We start from the raw sequence: 25,636 nt of genomic DNA on the forward strand, positions 1-25,636 counted from the left end.
GGCTTGGCCTCTCCTGCTCAAGTCCCCTTTCTGAACCCTAGGGCTGGATGCGGCCCAGCTCACAGGTTACCACGAGGCATTGCAGCCACCTGTGTCACAGGCACCCAGCACAAAGTGGCCAGAACTCACCAAGCGACAGCTGTGACTATTGCAACAGTGTCCATGTCCCAGGCACATGCTCTTTAAATTAGTTGTTTTCCTTACCTCTGCATGCTCCGGGTGCTTGGATGCAAAAACCCATGAGTAACCTGAATCCTTGGAGCTATAAGGATAGATTATATTTTACTGTAATGATTCATTTCCATTTTTTATTACATAACATGTGGTGCTATTCAAAAGGCTCAGAAAAAACAAATAGCAGAAACCCATCTTCCATCAAGGCCACTCCATGGCACCGTGCAAACCACAGTGCAACACCACTGCTTCTGCCCTGGCCCCGGTCCCTAGTGTCCCCTCTACAAGCAACACTGTCACCAAGCTTTTCCTCATCCTTTTAGAGATGACCCAGGTGGACCCACACAGATCATGAGTGTGTTCGTGTATATGGAATTCCCCACCTTGCCTTGTTGGCTTTACATCTTTGGCAGATTGTTTCAGATATGTGAAGAGCTGCCTCGTTTTTAGGTAGTTACATGGTGTCCCTTTGTATGGTATGGAAAGCCAGGGATTTAGCTCAGTGGTGCCATTCCTGCCTTGCAAATGCAAGGTCCTGAGTTTGATCCCTGTAATAAAACAACAACAACAATAAATCCAAATTCCTTTTTATGGTATGGATATTCTGCTGTGCTTTGAATGTTTCCCCCTCAAGCTGATGGAGATTTAATCTAATGGTGCTAATGGTATTTGGAGGCAGGCCCTATAGAGGTAATTAGGATTAGATGAGATCATGAGCCCCCCACCATGACATTAGTGGCTTTATAAGAAAAAGCTAGTTCCATGTTGTTAGACTTTAGGTCTAGATGTCCCTCCAAAACCTCTTGTGGTCTGAAGTGGGGCTTTTTCAAAGGTGGCTGAATTTAGAGTGTGTGGTTGATTCCCCATGCAGTGATAGGCGGAAGGGTCCTAGGATTAAGAGTGTGAGTGCTACTCATCCTAAGTAGTGAATAAGATAAAAGGGGCAGAAAGCCATTGTTAAGGTCCCCTGTTGCTTTTGCTGTCTTTCAGTGCCATGAACAGTTGCCCCTGTATCATGTGCCAGTCTGCCCTGGAGCCAGTCAATATGGACTGAAACCTCTACAAACTGTGAGCCAAATAAACCTTTCCCCTTTAACTTTGGGTGTCTGGTATTTTGTCTCAGCTGTAAGAAAGGTTAACTTGTTAACACATGTGATGCCCTCTGCCATGTTACATTGCACCAAGAAGGTCCTCCCTAGTTGCTGGTACCATGCTCTTGGATTTCCGAGCCTCTGGAATCTTGAATCAAATAAACTTCTATTTTTCATAAATTAGGCTGTCATGGGTATTTTGTTATAGCAATAGAAAACAGACTAAACCCTGTATTTCAGTTCATTTAGCTACTCTTCTGTACAACCAAGTCTCACTCTATTTAATCAAGCTTTATTAAGTTGTTTCCAAATTATTTCTATTACAAACAATGTTGGTCTGTACTCTACCATTTCAACCACTGTTTGAGAACATCTGTAAGAAGCATTTCAAGAACTGGATTGCTTGGGTAAAGCAGAAAACTGACTCTATAATGGTAGAAATTCAGTTATCTACATAAGTCCAGAGGAGATGTCCTTACACTGGAGTTGTGGGTATGTCAGGTCCTCCAAGGTTTGTCTGTGGGACCCTTCTTTGGTATATTTGATGTTAGGGGATAATATTTGTGGATTTGATGGTTTGTTCTCTAAAGATAAAAGAGAGAGCTCTCAACAGAAAAGTGGCTCTTTGGACAGCAGCCCAGTCGCTGTTTGGGTCTCATCTCACCCTACCTCTAGAGGAAGACACTGGGAAGAGAGAGATCTGGGCCACCCAATAGTGGCCTCACCAGAAGTCATTGTACAAAGCCTGAGATAGTAAAAATTCAGTTCCCAAGGAAATATACAGGCTCAAGAGACTCTGAGACCACAATCACCTTGGAGAGAGTAAACAGATGGCCCCTGCTGGTCCTAAGAAATACTGAGGATGTGATTCCTAACACCATAATATGGATGCATGCATGGATGCATAGATGGATGGATGGAGAATGGATGTGTGGATGGGTGAGTAGATGGATGGATGGATAGATGGATGCATGGATGGGTCAGTGGATGGTAGATAAATAGATGGGTAGATGGATGGATAGATTGATGGATAGTTAAATATGTATACATAGATATAGATAGGTAGATATCAATGAGGCAAGCCTAAATTTAGACCTGCTTTTGAATTGGGCTCTACCTACTAGTTCTGGGACTTTAGGTAATTTGTTTGAATTCTCTGCTGTATGTGCCAAAGTTGCTGTCATTTGTTACAAGTGGACATTATCTGATTGGTATATGGAGGAGCCAGTTGGTACATTGGTAGGAGCCAATGAGCACGCACTGCACCCTCTGGCCTGGGCTTCAAGGTGGAAGACTGTAAGGCAGGTGCTCTAGACCTTTCCCTCTCAGGGGGTTTGATGTCCCTCCCAGCATGCATTTCACAGGGTGGGTTCTTAGATACATTTATTTACCTCCAGGCCAAGAAAGCAATGCAAAATGCTCTTACATTTATATTGAAACAATAATAAATCAAGGAAACCAAAGGCAACATGCTACATTCTGGAGAGGTCAACAGGTACCTGTGGGCATCTCGTCTCAGTGGATTTCGGTGAGCTCCATTTCCTCCTCTGAATACAAAGCCTGCACAGCTCAAAGGCTCTGACCATGGTCCCTCCACAGTTGTGGAATGGATCTCTGGCCATGCTGAGTCCCAGGCAGAGGTGCTAAGTCCTTTGAGTGGCCCAGGACTCTCAGACATCTAGGACCTTAGCTGGTGACTCACTTGCTGGACCAGGGTGCCAGGCCTGCCAGGCCTAGGCCAATTCTCAAAGACTGGCAGACAAGCACAGCTTGACCCAACAAAGCAGCTGCTTTAGGCCACTGGGGCAGGAATTCGGCCTCTCCCCAGCCAGGCAGACTAACTGTTCTCTCCCCCATGTCTTCTTTTTTGCTGCAGCTATTAAAGCACTCTTGAGAGTTTTGAATATATCTCTCCCCCTTCCAGGGCAATCTTCTTTTTGTTTTGATTGTTAGAGGTTTTATGCAATCTCAAATTCTTTGTTAAAATGGCACTGGGGCTTACAGCACTTTCTGAGTTGAAAGCATAAATTGTTGGTTAGGAATCCCATCGGTTACTTTTCTTTAGATAGAAAAGGTTGTGGAAAGTGAGGTTTGCTCAGAACCCTCACTATGAAAACTGCCCCTAGAATCCTGTTTTTATCTATCTTATAGTCAGCCAATCATTCAACAAACACTTGAACCTTACTTTTGTATTATTATGCAAAGCCCTGGGTCTGTTTGTATAAAAATGACATAAATCATCGATAGAGGCCACCCTGAGGTGGATTTGTAGTGCAGATTTTACTAACACACTGAGGCCATATAAGAAGTCAACTGACAGGATTCCTCTGTGGGCATCATTGAGCTTTGAGACCATCTCTATTGTTAAAAATAATTTTTAAAACTTTAAAAAATGGAACTCACTCATTTGCTCACTCCATCCAAAGTGCTTTTCGGTTGTACTACATGATTAGGTTGTAGTCCATGCTCCAGATCCTGAGGAGGACACCCAGTGTGGGTCCCTGCCTTCGAGCACTGGGGAAAGAAAGGAGCGCAGGGTCCAGTCCAATATTCTGTCAGTGTGACTCCAGGCCAAGTGAGTGGTCCCAAGAATGTCCCCAGAATGGGCAGGGCCCAGAAAGCCTCTTGGCTGCTCCACAGAGGTGGATTCTGAGCTGCATTTGAGGACCAAAAGGGCTTTCAGAGAGGGAGTGAGAGGCTGAGTCGTCAGAATTAGGAATTTCCCATGAGAAACTCAGCCCAGCCCAGCATGAGAACTTGCTCCAAACAAGCCCGTCCCTGGCAGCTCCAGAGGTGGCATCCACTGCTGACCCTGTACCTTGCAAGAGGCTGTGCCTTCTGACTAGTCCTCTCCTCCATTCCCCACATTCCTTGCAGCCCATTTAAGGGTAGCCTGATACCTTTCACAGTCTGCCCTAGGTCCTGCCTTCCCTCTGACATAAAGCGCTTGACTCTACAAAGAAAGCAATTACCAGAAATTGGAACAACTAGGGGTAGGTAGTGCTAGCTGCTTCAAAAATAATCCTGGCTGGGTATGGAGGTCCATAACTGTAATCCTGGGAGGCTGAAGCAAGAACATCACAACTTTGAATCCAGCCTGGGCAACTCAGCAGGATTCTGTCCCAATAAAGAATAAAAAACATGGCCTGGGATTTAGCTCAGTGTTCCACCGTCTGCCTCGCAAGAGCAAGGATACTAGTTCCATCCCTGGTACAAAAAAAGAAAAGAAAAAAGAAAAAACAACAAAAAGAGGAGGGTGGCTGGGGGTGTAAACAGTCTTAGAAATACCAAGATTTTGTTTGGGGCCAGAAATTCCAAGGACTTCTAGCTATTGCATGGAGCAATGCTATTAGCTTGAGGTACTATTTAATGTCCCAGAACGAGCTGGCATCTTGGGCCAGATTCCAGGTGTGGATCTTCACTAGGGGATCTACGGCCACCCGCCCCTGCTTGGTCACCTCAGCCACATATGGAGAAGTGCCTGTGGGCTCAGAAGATGAGAGAGGTTTTCCTCCCCGGGAAAAGTGCCCCCGGGTTATGCTGCATCCTCCTCTGATTTTGATTCAGACTAAGCCTTCCCACCCTGGACTGGCCTCACTCTAAGGGTTGCATCCATCTCCCCACTGTCTCCCAGAGAACACCAAGGGTCCTACAAGAAAGAACACATCACATTTGTCACTGCGCTGTCTCAGCCAAAATTCACACACACACAAAAAAAAAACCAAAAAAAAAAAAAAACAAACAAAAGTTTAACACCGTAATTCCCACAGCTCCATACCAAGGCTGGGATCAGTGGCATGGTTCTTCTCTCTAGCTGGTGGCCTCCGGGCTGGATCATCCAAAATGTCCCTCCCTCACATTTTGGGGACCCCTGGGACAATTGGACAGGTGAGCTTAACACTTCTTCCCCTCCTGTGAAGCTTTTCCAGTAGTGACAACCAAACTTCTCTGCATGGTAGCTCAGGACCCCAAGAGAGAACATTCCACGGAGACAAGCCTTAGTGTATAAGTGTATACAAGACACTCACTGATGTCCTGCGGGCCAGTGCAAATCCCATGGCCAAGGGCAAGGGCAAGGGTGACACTGGGATAACATCCCTGTGAACTCCCAGAAGCATGATTAATAGAGAAGTCACCAAGGTAAGACTGTGTCCCAAGCCACTATACACAATCAGCCGCCACTAGCCCCAGGTGACAGCTGCTTGCTGGAACCTCACAGGGACAAAGGCACAGAGCAGCCAGAAGCTAAGGCCCCAGAGACAGCCATGAGCTGGGCATGAGTCCCAGCTTTGCCCCTCACTTAGCTGCAGAGGTGTGGGTGAACTGAATGACCTCAGTCCTCATCTCCACAATGAAAGTAGCCTCAGACTTCCCACCGGGACCCTCCGGAAGGCCACCGAGCTGAGGAAAGGAGCTTGGCCCTTGGCACCTGCCGCTGTGAAATGTTTCAGGATGAGAGCAGCTCATTTACCAAAGAGTCCAACTCGGAGCTGTCTTCTGGGACTTTCAACCAGTTTAAGAGCCTTCAAGGAGGTTTTGTTTTCTTGTTACTAAGTTTTTAAAAAATTGATTTTGAAGGAAAAAGCTCAGAAAAATCGTTCCATTTCGCTCCACAAAGAGGAAGTGTCATGAGTTTAACTGAAGCCCAGGACACCTGGGGTGTGTGAAGCCCTCCAGGCTTTTAAGGGAGGCCCGGTGGCTTCGTCCCTCCCCCAAAAGGGACGTCAGAGGCCTCTATTCTATATCCTGCTGCTGATGGTGACAACACAGACTTTTCTATTCATCTCTAGTGGTGGAGACAAACAAAACCTAAACCCAGTGCCCCCTACAGAACATTTAATTAAAAAGGAAACAAAATAGTTTTGTGCCTGTAATGCCTCCACAATTTATTGTATCAAAAGTGCAATTTTTCCTCACAACAGGCTCTGGTGGGTAGGGAAGGGAACCCCTCTGAGCTGCCTTCTTCCCTCCACCTCGCTCCTGAGGCGGAAGGTGCTAGGGCTGGTGATGGAGCGGTCTCATCACCATGGAGGCCCCATGCCATGGCCAGGTAGATTTGTCGGTGACAGAATGGGAACAACTCCAGTTCAAATCCTGCCTATGCCTTACACTGGCTGTGTGACCCTGGGAAAAATCACTTAGTCTGTCAGAGTTTTATTTCTCTGAATGATTAAATGTGCAAATTACCTAGCACAGAGACCTTGGAACATCATAAGCACTCAATAAATATCAGCTAACAATATTATTGCAGAAAAGAAATATCCGGATGTTGATACAGCAACAATTAGGAGAATTGTCTTTAAGGTTATATCTTCAATAAGGCATAATTACTTTTTTTCTTTGGAGTGGTCTCAGTCTTAGTCCATTTTCTGCTACTAAAACATAATACCGAATACTGGCTAATTTATAAAGGAGAAACCTTTATGCTGATCTATAATTTTGGAGGCGGGGGAAGCCAAGAGCCTGGAGCCAGCATTTGGCAAAGACCTTGTGCTGCTTCAACTCATGAGAGAAAGCAGAAGGCAAGCAGGTGCGTGCCAAGGACAGCCAACAGCAGGGGTGCATTTCCTGTACAACTACCTGCTCTTGTGGGAACCGAACCAGTACCATGAGAGCAAGAACCACCCACAAAAGAAGGCCTGTGTCCATTCTCCAGGATCTTGCAACACACTAGGCCTCATCTCCCAACACTGCCACCCGAGAAGCCACGTTCCGACACTCAATTACGTAGCCTTAATTTTTGAACACTGAGAACAACAGAGAAGAAAATTAAAGTCACTTTCAGCCTTGTTACCTAGAGACAACCAGGATTAAAGTGTAAATACGTTTTCTTGTAGTTCTTTCTCTCATCAATTTTATACAAAGAATGTGTCAAACACACCGTTTTGCTACCTAGCATTGTTCCTTTAACAATGCGTCACAAATATGTTTAATGTAATCAGTATATATTTCTTCTGTACCATAATTTCAAATATCTTTTTTTTTTTTTTTTTGGTACTGGGGATCTAACTTGGGTCCTTGCTCTAGGGAGGCAGGCAGTGGAACCACTGAGCTAAATCCCTGGCCCTCAGATATCTTTATAGGATGTGTCTGATTAGGATTCCATTGAAGGAATGTGGGCCCAACCCCTGCTCCCTGAGTGTTGATGTGTTAGATAGTGTACATGCGTGAACTTGCTGAGGTGTCTTTGAGGTAGAAATGATTGTACTCATCTTGCAGATGGAAAAAGTGAAGCTGAAGATGAAGAGCCACTGCCTGTGCTCACGGTCAGAGGCAGAACCAGATCCAAGCTCAGATTGGTTTCCCTCCCAGACCAACACACTTACAATCCCAGAGGACAGCTGGCTGCCTCCGAGGAGGTTAATGGTGTTGTAAGTGAGGGTCTTCCTCTCCAGCTCTGTTAAGCCTGCTCTGTCAAAGAGAGAGTCAAAGATTCTGTGTGCCTGCTCAGTCAACAGCCAATCTGCCCAAACAGAAGGCAGCAACAGCCTCTTCCCCAGAAAGGATAACCAAGTGGCCATTAGCTATCAGGGCAATGCACGCTGCTAGCACGTGGCTCCCAGAATGGCTGACATGAAAAAGACAGGCTTCCCAAGCACCGCAGACAGCACCGGTGACAATGTGAGTTGGTCCAGCCACTTTAGGAAAACTGCCTGCAGTGTCTTACTAAGGCTCACTCTTTATCCGCCCTGCAACCCCAGGTATATGCCACACATTTATGTCCCCAACATGCGTGTTCTAAAATGTCCATGGCAGCTACTCTGGTAATAACCCAAGCTGGACACTCCTCATGTGTCCGCCTGCAGCAGGCTTGGGTGAGTACCTGTAGCATAAATAAACCACACATCAGTGACAGCGAACCACTACTGTAAAATACACAAGCTGCATGAATCTTCCAAGCACACTGCTGAGTAACAGGAGACGCACAAGACATGTGGCGTGTGATTATAGTCTGTGAAGTCCAAAAGCAGGCAAAGGTAATATGCAGTGTTAGAAGTCAGGGTAGTGGACACCCTTAAAGTGGGTAGAGGTTGGCGGGAGAAGGAAGGAATGTTTCTGGGGTGCTGATAATGTGTTCTCTCTCTCTCTCTCTCTCTCTCTCTCTCTCTCTCTCTGTCTGTCTCTTTCTCTCTCCCTCTCTCTTTCTGGTATCTGGGATTGAACTCAGGACCTTGTGCTTGCGAGGCAGGGGCAGTGCCACTGAGCTACATTCCCAGCCCCCATGTTCTGTCTCTTGATGAATGTTGATCACGTGGGTGTGTTCATTTTGTGAAAATTCATCAGCCTGTGCACTTAGGTACAATTTCCTGGGTGCCTCTAACGCTTTTACCAAAAGAGGAATTAAGCAGCAGCAACTGATTGTGCATTTGTCCCTCCTCCCACGCCACCCAGGACTCCACTGAGCTGGCATAGTGATCCTGCCCAGGTCCCTGGCACCAGCTTTCCAAAGGTTCTGTCAGGCCAGCCATGGTCTTTGTCCCTGCTGGTCCAAAGTGAGCCAGAGACGTGGATGCTGCCTGCCCCAGTCCGGTGCTGTTCCCAACATCAAGCAGAGAGCCTGGGTCTCATCTGGCCGTGGTCAGATGCTACAGCCAGGTACTTCTTCACCGGGGGCCTCTGGGTCCAGCCTCAGGGACCCTGGAGAGCCTGCACAGAGCCCCACGCGTGCCTATTGCTCAGGAGCAAGCCTCCCTCCCCACCATTCCCACTTCATCCTCCGTGCCTACCCCACCCCAGGCCCCTGCCCCACGCTTTCTAAGAAAGTCCAGCCTAGAGAAATCCCAAGAGCACTGCAGTCTGTCACTTTGTCACCCAAGCCAGAAAGCTGCTTGCACAGAATTCAGAAGAGAAACACATGTGTTGCCAACAGCAGGCATCAGTACTGTGGGGTGCGTTGGCCCTGACTCTTAGACTGGGAAGTGCCCCCATCCCTGAGTCCAGTTACCCATTGTTAACTGAGATACAAAGATATTACATGAAAAATTCCAGAAGCAGAAAAGTTAGTTTTAAATGACTTTTTTTGCCATGCATTGTATTAAAATAATTTTATTTTATTTTAATTGTTAATTTCTTACAAACTTTAAACTTCATAAATGAAACTTTATCATAGGTATGTATATGTAGGAGATAACAGGTATATATAGGAGATAACAGGTATATGTGGGAGATAACAGGTATATGTGGGAGATAACAGGTGTATGTGGGAGATAACAGGTATATGTGGGAGATAACAGGTGTATGTGGGAGATAACAGGTATATGTAGGAGATAACAGGTGTATGTGGGAGATAACAGGTGTATGTGGGAGATAACAGGTATATGTAGGGCTTGGGACAGCTACAACTTCAAGCATCCACTGGGGGCTCTCGTCTATGGACGGGGGGCTTCGGTATGACGGTCTCATAAATTGCCCTGGGATTCTGCCTCTCCGGTAAGTCCTCATCTCTCCCACTAGGCCAGCACCCTCCCTTGCCTAGACTATCCATTGTCTTGACTGTTCCCTTCCTTAGTCTTGTCCTCTCCTCCTCCTGCCCCATATTCTATTCTCCCCATCAGGGTGGGGTTTTCCAGGTCTGAAACTGATCGTGTGACTGTCCTATTATCATTCAGGGCCTGCCTTGCCTAGGCACCTTAAGGCCCACCTCAGGAACGGTGGTGACCCAGCTCTGGCTCAGCTTTTCCCCTGATCCTAACACTCCAGGCAGCCCTAGTCCTCAAGCAGACGGAAAGCTCCCCAGGGGTGTCCTGTCATCATTAGGCGGACTATAAGCATGGGAGGGTTCTGCAGAAACCTTACATCTCTCCCTGGTACCTCTTGCACCACCAGATTGAAGACTCCTAGAGTGCCCTGGCAATGTGGTATATAACACCTTCATTTTTTCATATACTGCTGCCTCTGCCTAAATATGCTTCCCTCCAACTGGTAAGCTCCTATTTATTCCTCATGACCCAGCACCTCCTCCATCATGAGTATGCTAATCAGTTTTCCATTATTGTAACAAAATACCTGTGATAAACAACTTACAAGAAGGAGAGGTTTATTTTGGTTTAAGGTTGCAGAGGCTCAGTCCATGGTTAGCTGTATTGTTTTGGCCTCTGGTGAGGCAGCACATCACAGAGGAAATGCATGGTGCTCACCTCATGGTGGCCAGAAGGAAGAGAGAGGAAGGAGCCAGAGATATGATATACCATTCAAAGATGCTCCCACTGACCTAACTCCCTTCCACTAGGACTGTGCCCTTCACTCTGATATATCAATTTCATTGGATTAAGAAATACCTAGCAGATTAGTAACACTACTGGCCGTGCCTGGGTGGGTCATGGAGGTGTGACCTTGGGTACTATATCTGGTCCCTTGCCCATTCCTCTCTGGCATTGTTTCTCTTCTCTGCTTCCTGGACACCATGAATTTAGTACTTTTGTCCACACCCTTCTCCCTTGAGGGTTCTACCTTGGAGCCGGCTAACCATGGACTTAACCTCCTGAAACCATGAGCTATATTAAACCTTTCCTCCTATAAGTTGTGGGTTTCAGGTACTGTTTCTCCACAATGACAAGGCAGACTAATACAAAAACTCACCTTATAAATACTCCACAACCCCACCACAGGCTAGGGAAATCTTCAACACAAGGGTCCTTGGGAGAATATTCAATATCCAAACTATGACAATAGTAGAAAATGGATTTCTCCAGGCTCCGAGTCACTCTTCTACTTAGACTACTAACATGTACTGATCTGTATTACAGCTCTCTGGTTTCAACTCTGTCTCACTTTCCATGGTAGGATAACCAGCTGTTTAAGTTCTGGGAAGGGGTCCTCTCCATCTGCAGAGCCCCAGCAGGGAGTAACGCTGTAGGAAATGCTTTCAGAGCTAGTGAAGGTTATAACTACAGGCTTTCAACCCTGCAGGAGATTTCTCTAAGGAAAGAGAAATGTTTCATCCCCTCCTCTGAGAGGTTCCTTGGTTCTTTGTAGTCTATTGGTCCTGTGGCCATGGCAGACAGGGCACCATTGTTTTTTTCCTGTTTTGTGGCTAGTCTCAGGCTGAGGTTATAAGAATTACAGTGAGATGGGAGTCAGGGGCTATATTATATGCATGCTGATTAAATAGCTCCTAACTGGTCAGATTCTCAGGAAGCCTGCAAAGCCCACTGCCACAATCCATGTTCCCTGCCTTAGCAACTGCCTGAAATTTCAGCACTAGACATCTCCTTCACTCTTACCAGTCCTTTTATTTATTTGGTTGGTTGGTTGGTTGGTTTTTTTGGTACCGGGGATTGAACTCAGATCCTGTGCTTGTGAGGCAGGCGGCAGAACCACTGAGTTAAATCCCCAGCCCTCACCAGTCCTTTTAACAACTGCATTGTCCTCTAGATATGGTAGCACAAGTCCAGGCCAGGGTACATACTGAGTTCAAGGCACCCCCTTACATAGCATGACCATGTAAAAAAAAGCATACTGGGGACCATATTGAGAGTCTGAGAGCCTGCAAGCTTTCCACCGTGTCTCTAGGACAGGTTGTCCCCACTTCGGGAAATCCCTGCACAGGCTGCCTGTCCTTACTGGAGGACTACTGGGAGCAGCTGAAGGACGTGGTGACCTCTGTCTTGGACTGCAGCTTCTCTCCGGAAGAGGCCTCAGAGAAGTCCAAGCTCTCCAGAGGAGACTCAGCAGGTCACAGTCACTCAGGAGCATACAGGGTAAAATCGCAACCTACCAACTGGGGCAGAATGGCCCGAAGATGTGGATCTACTTGCTTTTGCCTCTGGAGGAACAGCACCGGCACAGGAGGCAGAAAAATTAAGCTGCAGCCCCAGCTCAGCCACTTGCTAGCTGTGTTATACAGGCAAAGCTGTTACCCTCTCTGAGTCAGCCTCTCTCCTAGCCACATCTGATACCGCGGTGATAGCCCCAACACTAACCCTAACCCTAAATTGTAGTGCTTCTTGGGAATTTATTGCAGCTACATCAACTAAATTTGTTTGGCATTCATTGGGCTCTTTTAATTTAGGGCACCTCAGAGAGATTTGGAAAATCCTCCCTGGATTGGGTGCATGTCACCTCGCGGAGAATGTGGCTGGCTCCATCAAAGCCCAGGATTTGTGACAGAGCCTCAGCAGGGCCTCTAGCTGCTGCACTATCTCAGAAAGCTGGGTCACGTTCTTGGCTGGAGGTGGCTGCTGGTAGTCACAAAGGCAGCCTGGTGCCCTTTCCCGGGATGTGCCTGCCTTGGGTCCCGCCTTCCCACTGAGCTGCTGAGCTTTTTCCAGCTGTCACCTGACAGGGGTCAAGAACTAGAGTCCCTCACTCCACTGGGCCATCCTGGATGCTGTTTGGAAAAGCCTGAGAATTCACTCTGCCAGATAAATGGCAGCCACAGCAAATGGCCTGGCACTCAGATTGGAGATTGCATCCTGAGCCCTGGGGAATCTATTAAGTCCTAGTTTGGTCTCCCTCCAGAGAAGCCTGAGTTACCTTTAATCAGAAACTAGGCCACCCACGGGCTGTCATCGCCTTTCACAGAGAACTGGGCACTCTAAAGGTTTTCTTCAAACTAGTGAGGAACAAGGTAGAGCCGCAGCTGCTGGCCGGGACGCAGGGCAGGGCAGCCCATGATCACACCATCATTTGTAGCAAGAAGAGTGGGGAAGGCCTCTTGGTTCACCACGAAGCCGCTCATTTGGAATGAAGAAACTGAGGCCTAGAAAGAGAGAGAGAGTCTTGCCCAAGTGCCACAGCCAAATGAACCCCAGAACCCCTGGCTACAAGAGGTGCTGCCCATTGGGGAAGCTTTCAGAGACCAAGAAAGCATCCCCAGTCAGTGCTCAATATGGCTGCTGTTGCTTTTTCACAGCACTTCACAGCACTGCCCCCATGGTTACCAAATAGCTGTCAGTCTAATATTTGAGCCTCTGCCCTACGGCTCCTGGATGTGGGGGATGTCCAGGCGGCCATCTTGAGTTCCAGTTGAGGGCTGGACAGGATGAAGCCACCCCACACAGCCTCAGGAGCACTGTCTGGCTCTGAGTGGCTCTTTCCTTTGCCCTCTCCCCATCCCAGGTGTTGCTATGCCGACACCAGGCTGGCAGGCTCACCCAGGTTCCATCCTGCTTCTGCCAGGGTGGCAACAGAATGCCCTTTAAGAGCAGCCAATGCTGCCCCAGTGGATTACGGTCCTGGCCATCCCCTAAATCCTTCATAAGCCTCAGTGCTGGCACCAGAAACACTCACAGCAAGGGAATAAGCATGAGAGCAGAGAGTGATTCAGGTCATCCTGGGCAACTTCTTCTGAGGCAGGAGCACAGCAGAACTCAGTGACCTGGGGATCAGGCCTGTATCTCTTGCACAGAAACTGGAGGAAGAGCAGACACAGTCTCTTCCCAGGAGGTTCCGGGCCTTAGGTCCCTCTGCCTATGACTGTCATGGCCCCTTGAAATCCATGGAGAAAATTCAGAGGGTCCATGCAATTGGACAGGGATTTTTTTTTAAACTTTATAATTTCAAACTAAAATCTAGCATTTCTTCCCCTTATGATTGTCAGCAAACCCTGTAACTTTGTGGGTGTCCAAAAAAAAAAAAAATCATAGACATCTACACATCATATTACAGTTTTTCCTGGTATCACAAAAAATATCCCATATGTTGATCATCACTTCAAAATCACAGTGGTAGTAGGTTTGCTGTTTTGTTCCTTAAGCTGTTGAAGAAAAAGCATGCGTATTGCTATATCCCATTCTCCTAGAATTTTATAACCGTTTTTACAATATAATTGGATCCCTCGAGAATCCTATGAGTTTTTTTTTTTTTTTTTTTTTTTTTTTTTTTTTTTTTATGTGATTAACAGCACATAGCTACACCAGACTACTAAAGGGGTCACGGCACATGAAAAGTTAAAATTCCCAATTGTTAACCAGTAATTACCAGCAAACTTCCTCACCTCTATGTCATCTAAAAGTAGAAGGTGTATTTTTATAACAGCTACTGGAACCTCCTTTGTGCAGCTGCCTTGAACTCTGGGTGGATCTAGGCTAATTTCATTTTTTTAAACATTTTTTGCTTGCTTCGTCAGTCAGCAGTGCCTTGCACCACTGTAGCTGGTTTCCTGATGCCCCCTAGTGGTCACAGCGAAGCCCATTCCCAAGGACAAACTGAAAAGCTGTTGTAAGTCACTTGTTCCATGGTGGGTGATCAAGGACAATTCATCCACATCAGTCACCCAGGTCAGTGTTCACCCTCAATTATGATTCTGACAGTGTCCCTTGGACTGAGAAGTGTCCAGGAACTCTTTCTGTTCAGGGTTAAGGAGTAAAGATCCTGGATGGGGCCCAGAAATTCCAGCAGCAGGAACAGAACTGTGGGTACAGAGGCCCCCAGGTATAAGAACCCACTGGCAATCTTTGATAAGCACAAAGTTCTTGTGAACTTCAACTGATCTTGGGGTGGGGGGAAGCAGGGCGTGGCAGTAGGACTCTGTCCCTGGATGTGAGCTTAAAGTGACCTCTAATCTAGGCAGTCTGTCAGTGGCATATGTGGTCAAGAGCAGGCTTTGCTCAAAACTTTCAAACTGAAATCCATTGATCTAAAGCATTAACTCAATATGAGAGTGAGTGAACCCATCCAAGGGTGAAGAGTGAAGATCTAGAAGGTCCCCAGGCTGAGGACAGTTTGGGGACAGTGCTGCGTGAGAGCCAACATCCCATCCCCTGTACCTGAACTTGATCAGCTGTGTAACAAAGAGCACCTTGCATTCCATGACAACATGATCAGCATTTGCTGCCATCATCAAAGAGCTCAGGAGCACCCCTGGGAAGGTTTCTGATGAGTTCTTTTCTCCTTAGTGGTCCTGATACACCCACCTTCACTGTCATCATCAGCATTTTGAGGGCAGCCAGGGTTTCTGGTACTGTTAGTGGTAAGCAACAGAGTTTAGATCTGTGTGATGTGACTCAGTCTGCGTAATGGTAAACTCACAAATATGGCTTTGTTAGCAATCTGTGCAAAGAAAGAGTTGGGCTAGATGTACCCAAGTCTCCTTCCAGGCATTGTGTAACCCAGGGTTGAAATCCCAGGTTCCAAAACCATACTGGGCAATGTGGACTGTAAGTTATGAAATGTCCTGGGTGGTTAAATCCTCTATTCCTGTTCTCCATCTCCTCCCCCTACTTGGATGGTACCTTCCAGGAGAGTTACATTTCCTTTTTTCACCTGCAAAATTGTTGGGAATCAAAGCACTTTATAAACCTGACTATGGCAGTCACGTGGCAGGTCAATCAGGGGGTGAACCAGTGTTCTGGCCTTCTCAGCTGACCAGTCCTGAAGCTATCGGCAGCTGCAGTGTGTTGGGGAACTTAGGGACCACTACTGTGGTGTAGGAGAGAGCTTGGGTTCTTGAAAGCATAGGCTTACAGGGCACTGATTTAAAAAATAAAGCCAGAGAACAAGACACAAACATAGGTCTAGAGCCTTCCATGAGTAGCTCTCTGGTTTCCTTCTTTAAATCCCAGGTCTGGGTCTTCTCACCAGAGTAGCTTGTCTTACAGTTACATTTGTTTCCATTGAATATACTTCCATTTCCTGAAGAATCACAACCCATTGTAACAGAAGAAACAACCTTCAGCCTGCCTTTCTGAAACATTTCAGAGGTTGGTAGAGCCTTGAAAACAAACTGTAAAGTCAAGAAATATAACTAGATGAACCATTTTATATAACACACACAGTATACATTAGTGACTGGTTCCTGGACCCCCTTTGGATACCAAAATCCATGAACGTTCAAGTACCTTCTTATGAAATAGTAATATTTGCATATAATCTATGAAATCCTTCTCTGTGTGTGTGTGTGTGTGTACATTTTTTTTTTCTGTACAGGGGATTGAACTCAGGACCTTGCACTTGCAAGGCAAGCACAGTGCCACTGAGCTAAATCCCTAGCCCTTCTCCTGTATATTTTAAATCATCTCTAAATTACTTACAATACTGATTACAATGTAAAGTTATACAAATAGCTGTTATACTATATTGTTTAGGGAATAATGATAAGAAAAGTGCACATGTCAACAGAGACTGTATTTTCTTCTTTCAAATATTCGCAGTTCACAATTTGATGGATGCAGAGGGCTGATTACTATAGTCAGTACATATTTTTTCCCAAAGGCCTGCAATGATATCACAACAAAGAGACATACAGGGATGCCTGCAAAGACTCACAAGAAGATAGGCATGTGGTAGAAATATTAAAAAGAATAACTATTCCACGGATCATAGATGCTGGAAAATTCTGGCCAGGTCAGCCATAATTGCATTAGAAATAATATAATTTAGTATTATAGTACTTCAATTTATTTTGAAGGAAGTCATGAGAGTTTATCAGTCAGAGTGTCCTTATGACAGGGAGGAATTCTGTAATAATCTTGATGAGGTATTCCGAGACTCTATGCACAGGATTCTACACATTCTTCTACATCCCATGTATGTACTGAGCACCTACTGTGTGCCAGGCATGAGCCCAGACCCTGGGGATTCAAAGCTGCATGAGATAAGATGGGGTTTTCAGGCCCAGGGATTCAGCTCAGTGGCACCACACCTGCCTCGCAAGTGCAAGGTCCTGAGTTCCATCCCAGGTACCAAAAAAAAAACAAACAAAACAAAACAAAAAAATAAAAACACAAGCATCCCAGACAGTGAATAATAGCTCTTCAAGTTTGCAATAAAAAATGGCCTCCAATAAAATGACAGTGCAGAAAAACGGGAAAGAAACAAAATGGAAAAAATTAAAAAGTTGAGGAAGCAGAGCCTGAAGAATTTGTGGTAGAAAAGTGCCGGACTGTAGTGTAGCGAGTGGGAAGGTGGAGGGCGGGATATACAGAGGCCGACCATACATGGGAGCCTGAAGAAAATTCAGATTGTCCAGAATTATTGGAAGCGCTTCTTAATTCTCAAAAAGATGATGGTACAAAAAGAAACGCTTCATCTGACGGTGAATCTGAGGGTAGCAAATCAAAGAGGAAAAAGCTGCTGCTGACAAACCCAGAGGATTGCTAGAGGTCTCGATCCTGCACGGATCATCGGTGCCACAGACAGAGTGCAGAGCGGATGTTTATCCTGAAATGGAAAGGTTCTGAGGAGGCTGACTCGGTGCTGGCGAAAAAGGCAAATATGGTCTGTCCTCAAACTGCAATTGTTTTTTATTTATTTTGGGGGATTTTTTGCTTTTTTTTTTTTTTTTTTAAATTGGGTTTTTTTGAGACAGGGTCTCACTATGTAGTTGAGACTGACCTGGAACTCACTATGTAGCCCAGGTTGGTCTCGAACTCACAGCAATCCTCCTGCCTCAGCCTCCCAAGTGCTGAGATTACAGGCGTGCAACACCACGCCCGGCCTTGTAATTGCTTTTTATGAAGAGAGATAACTTGGCATTCTTGTCCTGAAAATGAAGCTCAGTAACTTACATCATATGTAACTCAGTAACATCATATGTAACTCAGTAACTAACATCATATATGTATATATATATATATATATATACACATACATATATATGTGTGTGTGTGTCTGTGTATGTATATGTATATAATATGTTTCTTGGTTTTTATTTACTAGTGTGAAAAAGCCCTCATTCTAATGAAAATCAAGTTTAATATGTTGGTTTTGAAAATAGCATCTGGGGAAGTTGTTGGGTTTTGTTCATTTTGCATCGATAGCACTGGTTACTTTGAACAAATAAGAAGCTTTCTGTAGTTGCTTCCTTCGTCAGAAAACAGCGTTGATAGCCTCATTTATTTCCTCTGCTTTTCTAAGTACTGGGGAAATCATCCATAGTCAAACTCAAACAGAACTCATTTTTAGCTCTCATGCTGAAGGACCAGTCTGAGTTTTTCTGTTTGGGTGTGTAAAAACGAAATACGTATGCAAATGGTTTTGGTTTTGTTTTTAAACATTCACCAAAACAAAAACTATGGGTGATAAGCCCATGTGTGAGATGCTGTCGTTCTGAGCAACCTAGGAAATAAATCACTTACAGTTAAATTGAAAGTTTTCCTGAAGCCATAACCTTTCAAGTTAATTAGATGATTCTGTGGTTAATTGGACAAAGTGGGTATTTTCAAAGCATCCGTATCTGTGTCTTTAGTCACAAAAACACAGCAATTCGCTTGCAAAATTCCTGAAAAGAAAAACTGTATCATTGCCAACAACTTCCCCACCCAAATAAAGTAACTAGCCTAAACCTGGTTTATTTTATTTAGCTAAGGAAGAGTTGTTACGGGAACATTAAAGATTCCTCATGACCCATTCCCTTACAAGTTGAAATCTACTCAGAGCCAGGACCCATGCATGTCTAAGACTTTGCTCACTGAAACCTACTGAGTGGCTTGAGGTGGTCACAATTTAGAACGTGCTAGAATAAATGAGTGAACAAATTTATAGTCTAAATGATTGACCTGAATGTTTTTCTTGACCCCCAACTTGTTCCTTATATATAGGCTTAATCTTTTCAGTATTTGGGTTACTGTTTCAACAGAAGCCAGAAAAATAACTTTGCAGTAGTCAGAATGTTATCTGATTGTATATTGTTTACTTTATTATAAATAATGGTGAGCAGTGGTCCCTAAATAGTTTTATATTCCTTTTTTTGAAAAGATGGGGCTTTCAGGGAATGTGCGGCCATTTCTGAGGATGTATGGAGGATGTGTGTACATACACCCACATGTATGCAGTAAGTGTGTTTCCCTCAGCCATGGGAGATGCCCTGAAAAATAGCTCTCAACTGTCGACGTCCCAACACCCAACCCTTTAGTGCTGCTGATGAGAGTGTCCTTGATCTTACATAACGCTAAATAACATCATCGGTTAGGGGCAGCCTGGGACCACTCTCAGACTTCTAGTTACAACAGATTAATTGCTGCACACTGTCCAACAGATGGGGACAGAACCGTGGGTCACGCTCCGAGTTGACTGTTCTGCTGTGGGCTTGACTTCCGAGTGACCGCTTTTACTGCTGTTTGTATCCATCAACCCCGTGAGGTCTTCTGGTCTAAAAGTTGTGTATTCACCATTAGGGTAACCTTCTGAAGTTGGCTGACTCCAACTTTCCATGAAATCTAAAACGTTTCACTGTTTGTTGTGAAATTCAAGACATTGTTTTTTACACTGAATGCCTATTGTGTGCAAAGCACTATGTGGGATTTTAAGATGAATAAGCAATGGTTCCTCTTCTCAAGCAGCCTCCTTCAAGGAGAAGTCCACTTTGGAAGGAGTAGAGGTAGAGCACTTGCAGAAAATAAGGAGGCAGAAAGGGTGAATTAAGAAGAGTAAGCATCAAGCACAAGGATCCAGGCACCAAGAAAAATTGTAAGAGGCAGTGCCTGGCACAGCACTGTGAACCATCATTTAGTGAGGGTTCATTCTGTATCAGGCACTCTGCCGAACACATTTATGTGCATTTTCCAATCTAGAACTGGCAACAACCAGAGGAGACATTATCGTTATTGCATAATTGAAGAAAGCGGTGTAGAAAGGGTAAAGTTACATCTCAAACTCAAATGCAGTCACCATGCTAAAGCTACTTTTTGGGTTTTTGGTTTGTCGGTTGGTTGGTTGGTTGGTTGGTTTGGGAGGTGTGTTGGTACCGGGGATCGAACTTGGGACCTTGTGCTTGCGAGGCAGGCAGCAGAATCACTGAGCTAAAGCCCCGGTCCTACTTCTTAATAACTATGCTGCAATCACCATGTGGCCAGTAATCCTAATAGGGGAAAATGTTCTTAAAGAACAAAATTAGCAAAAACCAAAGCAAGACTGTAAATGCCAGGAGAAAGAAATAGAAGTGACGTTCACAGAGGGAACCAAATCTGACATTTGCTAGAAAACAAAGCAAAATGGCCTCATACATTGTAAGAGCTCAGTCAGTGTTATGCGTAGCTTCAGCTGATGGGCTGTTCAATAACTTCATTCTAGCCATGGCTGTACCTCATGTATTCTGCCACACTAAACTCGTCTTTACTTTTCCGGAAGTTGGAGGCAAATGTTTAAGCAGGACTTGACTTAGCCCTAAGCCAGCTTGTTCCGACTGGGTGCCAGCACGCAGTACAGGGAGCGCTGTTGGCAGAGTCTATACCTGGATGTCATGGAGCCCAGCCACAGCGGGCAAGAAGAGAGTGCACTGGGCATGGAGGAGGACTGACCTCAGCCCCTCCTGTTGTGCACTGCAGAGGCTCCACTGGCTTTCACCAGTGTGCCAGGTTACACAATCATGACCTATCTGAAAGACACAGAGACTCCAGCCCAGTGACTCACCCCCAAGACTGTTCCAGAAATCTATCTCATTTCCCAAGACCCTTTGCACCACAGCATTGTGTCAGCTTCAGCCGTTCAGAAGCTCAGAGAACTAGAGTTGACAATTGCCAGACAGGCAGGTAAAAAACAATGAAATGAAACAAAACACCAAAGCATTTATACCTAATGACCTGAAAAAGTTTGTCTTTGTTATAATGGTTAGTGGAAATGGCAAGAGTCAAGGGCTGGGGGTACAGCTCACTGGTAGGTGGCTTGCTCAGTATGCACTAAGGCCCTGGGTTCCATTCCAGGGACCACACATACACAAAAGCAGGAAGTGTCTATAATATGATTTTTTAAAAATGCTTGTATTACTCATGAATACCAGAAAGTCTAGAAGTGCATGGACTAAAACACTGCTGCTGATGGTCTCTGTGTAATGGGATTGTGGGTAACTTTTGTTTCCTCCTTTATGTTGCTCTAAGTGTCAACACTAAAATGTGAAGAAGTGTGAGGGGTGAGTATATCGGCTGGGCACGCTGCCCAGAACCAAGTAGGCAAGAAAAGAGGGAAGACAGTTCCAAGGTAGGCAATAGCCACCATTTTCTTTTAATACATATATTAGGTGGGAGATGTATCTTGTGGTAAGAGCCCTTGCCAAGTATGCATGAGGCCCAGGATTCAATCTCCAACGCTGACCAAAAATAAATAAATAAATAATAAAATTATCCACGTGCGTAACAATTAACCATCCCCCATCTTCCCCTTTTGGGCAAGTGTTCTGGGGTTAAGCATAAAATAGCTTTTTTAAAAATCTGGGAAGTAGGCATGGGTGTAAGGATGCTTTCCTCTTTGGGGATCCCACCAAGCAAGACAGTGACAGCCTCACGGTACTTTGTACCGACATGTAGATTATATGCTGCATCTCAGGGAAAGGACAGCTTTCTCATACTTTGGAAGCCCTTGGCTTTCTGGGCTTAGGACAGCTCTGGGGGAATCCCAGCCGGTCTGCTGGTCCCAGTTGGGAAGAGTTCTGCTCAAAGTGGTGTGGGGGCTCTGACTTCTAGCTGCGGGTCCATTTAGCAACTCACTGTCTAACCCGAGGCCGCCGGCAGAGGGCGCTATTTCACCCTCTGTAGTGCGTGGTGGATCCCTTTAGATCCTTGTTGCTCAGGGATTAGTTTTGACTCTACCTGTTTCTTCCTCATCAGTATAACTGGACAACTAATAGCTGTACATCCCTCCCAGTGTTGTAACAAGTAAGGAGAAGGATAGCCATCTCTGTCGAACATTCTGCTAAAAGCACTTCCGTATTAAGCTCTCCCAGTGACTGAGACAGCTATTATTACTTCATTTAACACACAAGGAAACTGAGACAAATAAGGTCAAGAAACTTTTCCAAGTCCACATACCTAATAGGTAGTTGGGACAGAACCTGACCCCACCCAGAGCTGCTTTAGGGACTGCTGAGTGAGAACAATACCTTGTAGAGCTATGGAGTATACAGCCTGAGAGCCCACCTCCAGCATCAGCCAAGAGCCCACCAAGCAGAACGGCCTTAGAAATGGCTGCTTCTCACCCCTGGGAACGGGGTGGGGTTGGGGTGGCGACATTTACTAAACTTTGTCCTAAACCACTGGGTACTGCTCTTTGCCTGGTTCATTCATCCATTCTGCAGAAAATATGGCTTCCTTTACAAACAAACACACGGTAAATCTGGGATCTGTGCCCACCACAGACGTGCTCATGGCAGCTACACACAGTCACTGAGGTGCTTGATCTCCTGGGTGGACATTTTCCATTTTTTCCATGATATTCCCCAAGCTGACAGCTCTTCCACTTAGCCCAGGGGCACGAGGGAAGATGAATTATTAACTCTGGATGATCCAAGAGGTCAGACACAACATGCCCATCTGTCTTCCTGCAGACAAGGAGTCTTGCAGAAGTGTGAGGTTCATGGGAAGGCAGATTTATGACTGTCTGGATGAGCCAATTTCATCTATCAAGGGCCATCTTTAATCCTCAAGAACAATAAATGTTTGTATTTCCCACTATATTAAATAAGATTAATGACTGTGTGGGGTATATTGAGCATCACTCACGGGTGTAATAATAGAACCACTCAGACATTTTAAAAAGACATTGCTTCACATTTGAGGTGCCTGGAGAATGAATTTATATATGTCACATATATTGTTTATTGTAATGATCTTGCACCTGTTATAAAATCATAAATGTATACATGGCTTTCAATTGAGAAAATTCTCCCTTCTCTCCATTGGTGCTCATCATACCTTATGGAATAGAGTACATCCAATTTCTAAAAAATATCATTATTCATTTCCCATCTTATCAACAGGACTTCGTGTTCATTAGAGAAGCATCAGAAAATAAATGAAAGGAAAGAGGCAATAAAAATCATCAGATTCCCACTGCAGTTAACCAAGACTATGTTGGCCCTGTCCTTTGAAGTCTTTTCTTTCCATCTCGAACCTCTGTGTGCATACAGAGATATACCAGTCTCTTACTGTCATTCAATTTTAGTACTTCCTTTGCTTTTCCTTTTTTGTACTGGGGATTGAACTTGGGGCCTTGTGCTTGCAAGACAGGCGGGGAACCACTGAGCTAAATCCCTGGCCCTTGTTTTTACTTTTTAATATATCATGAACATCTTTCTATGTCTCAGTTTTCTACATCTTTTTTAATATTTGCAGAGCTCCTTTATACAAGTGACCCACCATGTGATTAATAGCCTATTATTTGACACCATAAACAGTGTCACAGCAAGCATCCTTATCACTAAATCTGTGTACATACTCGAGATTGCTGTATTAGGAATGCTACCTACTAGAAGAGAGTTTCTGGCTCCTGCAGAATGCACAGATCTAAGATCAAACCACCCTCCAGGCAGAACTGATCCAGCTCCCACTCCACTAGCAGGAGATGAGAGGCCAAGTCCCCGCAGCCTTCCTATACCTGGACCACCCCCTTAGAAAAACTGAGGCTCAGAGAGGTCACAGAATGTGGCCAAGGTTACACAGCCATGATGTGTCGGCACCTGTACTGGAATTAAGCTTCCAGATTCAAAATCTACAGCTGTTCTGCACAAGATCCCTGCATCCTTCACGCTCTGCACACACCTCCACTGCAAGCCAATGCCTCTCCGTGTCCCTGTGCCCACCTCTGATCTCAGCCGCAGCCACAACTCCTAAGTCGTGCTGGGACTCCACATGGCTCTGCTGGCTCAGGGGGTGGCCTGAGCAGAGACGGAAGAGTGAGGGGATGTGACAAAGGTCAGGAGGCAGTCCTGCCCAGGTGGGCCCAGCTTGGCAGCCCCTGGCACACATCCCTGGGCCTGCCTGGGTTTGGCCTGCAGCTGCAGTGGGTGACTCCAGCCCGAAAGCTTCCCACCTTAGACTTGGTCTCTGCTCGTCCACCAGGGCTGTGTGGAGGCAGGGAGGACAGCCTTCTCCACCACAGCAGGCACAGCCCGGAGAGGGGTCAGCACCCCGAAAGGCAACCTGCTCCTGGTGGGGGCAGAAACCTGTGGATAAACCAAGAGTCCCGCTGCCCTCTGCTAGGACAATTCTGAGGCGTCCACCCCATGGTTTCTAAGAGGATCCCGAGTAGAACTGAGTCTCATTCGCCTTGAGAGTTCACTGATTCACTCACAATCCTTCAGTGGCCTTTCCTTCTCTCTCTCACCTCCGTTTCCTGGCATCATTCCCACTGAAATACTTTGGCCCTCCTCTGTCGGGGATTCTCCCGTAAATACAGTGCCATGGCCCTTCCTCCTCGGGTACTGTGTATTAGTTAGGGTTTGCCAAGCTTCCTTGATGAACAAGCCCAAGGTGCTTTGCTGAAGTAATATGAAGTATGTGCTCCTCACGGCACAGCGCAGGGCAGGGCATCCAGGCAGCGTCCTGGGCTGGCAGAAGGTGCCCAGCTCCACCAACTTGGGGACCTGCCACTCCACCATTGTACCGGGGACTCCAGGGGGCTCTGAGGATCCACTTTCCAGGCCCAAGAAAAGGGAAAGAGCTTGGAGAAAGGCACCAGAAGTGCAGGGTGAGGTCAGAGGTGACACTGTCACTGCCACTCCTGTTAGCCCTCAGCCCTTCACTACTGGGGTGGGGGTCAGGAAAGCATTCAGGTGAACAATTCTCAGTCCCTGCCACGTCCCTCCAATCCACTTCTTGGGAAAACCAAGCAAACAATCAAGAAACCCAAACCACCCAGTGTAAGTTTCTATTTTAAACACAATTGCTGTAATACTACACTTTGTTTTGTAATTTTAGGAAACCAAGGGATGGGGCCCTGTTCTGCAAAGTCAAGCTGCTGAAGGCCTCTCTGTCGCTGCCCCATGCTTGCTCCATACTGATCATCACCGGGTTGCCCACACATTTCAATGTCCAACCCCCGGAAGAGACAGAGCATTCCCTGGAAGCCATTGCTCTGGCCACCTTCCTGCAGGCCCTGGGGAAGGAGGTCCCTATGGAGGTTGACCAGAGGGCCTTGACCTTGGTCACGACCCTTGCTGATTATGCTTCCTGGCAAGGTGAGCAATGACATGGGCTCAGTCCGTTCCCCCAAACAGGCCTCTGTAGCAGAGGGTGGCGGGAGTCAGGGTGTGTGGCAGCTCTGCCACCTGGCATGGGCCCATGCCCTTGACATGGCTCGTTTTCCTAAGAGCTCAAAGAAACACTTTGTTGTAAGCAGCATTATTCCCATTTTATGGAGAAAAAGACTGAGGCTTTAAGAGGTCTGGGTGATTTATGCCAGCAAGAATGGTGTGCTGGAATTTGACCTGAAAACTGAAAAGCACCAGCTGTCCTCCCTGTGGGACTGGGGGCCTCTGAGTACAGAAGCAGGGCGGCCCCAGGCCACCAGAGATGGGGTGGGTGGTGGAGTATAGAGAGGTCCGGATGGGCAGGGATGTAGCTGGTGCTCCCAGGGGTCATCAGGGCTACAGGTGTGGGAGACGTGTTCCCAAAGCGCCGTCAGTGGGCAAGATCGCTTTGGGCTGTTCCTCCCTTCGCCTCCGTCCTGCAGGAAGGGCCACTCAGGCACAAGCTGGAGCCTGGTGAGTCTAGCTGCTTCCC

At 46.1% G+C, this 25,636-nt stretch overlaps 1 protein-coding gene and 1 long non-coding RNA gene across 2 annotated transcripts in view; both read left to right on the top strand.

Moving 5' to 3' along the window:
- The window catches only part of LOC104856803, a 35,312-nt gene extending 34,055 nt beyond the window's left edge, over positions 1 to 1,257 (top strand). The window contains exon 3 of the long non-coding RNA XR_004518358.1: positions 1,165 to 1,257. This is a non-coding gene — a long non-coding RNA (uncharacterized LOC104856803). The remainder of the gene's footprint in view (positions 1 to 1,164) is intronic.
- Positions 1,258 to 2,734: 1,477 nt separating this feature from the next.
- Positions 2,735 to 25,636, top strand: part of Dglucy (D-glutamate cyclase) — a 53,366-nt gene continuing 30,464 nt past the window's right edge. Inside the window, 13 exon segments of the mRNA XM_019206348.1 lie at positions 2,735 to 2,793; positions 4,143 to 4,258; positions 8,679 to 8,735; positions 8,738 to 8,886; positions 11,049 to 11,109; positions 11,778 to 11,965; positions 14,335 to 14,370; positions 14,372 to 14,432; positions 14,435 to 14,485; positions 15,447 to 15,599; positions 20,471 to 20,674; positions 24,833 to 24,847; positions 24,850 to 25,092. Coding sequence (XP_019061893.1) covers positions 2,735 to 2,793; positions 4,143 to 4,258; positions 8,679 to 8,735; positions 8,738 to 8,886; positions 11,049 to 11,109; positions 11,778 to 11,965; positions 14,335 to 14,370; positions 14,372 to 14,432; positions 14,435 to 14,485; positions 15,447 to 15,599; positions 20,471 to 20,674; positions 24,833 to 24,847; positions 24,850 to 25,092 — 1,393 coding nt within the window.

The sequence above is a fragment of the Fukomys damarensis genome, unplaced genomic scaffold (genome assembly GCF_012274545.1).
Source record: "Fukomys damarensis isolate Sample0158 unplaced genomic scaffold, DMR_v1.0_HiC HiC_scaffold_21, whole genome shotgun sequence".
NCBI lineage: Eukaryota > Metazoa > Chordata > Mammalia > Rodentia > Bathyergidae > Fukomys > Fukomys damarensis.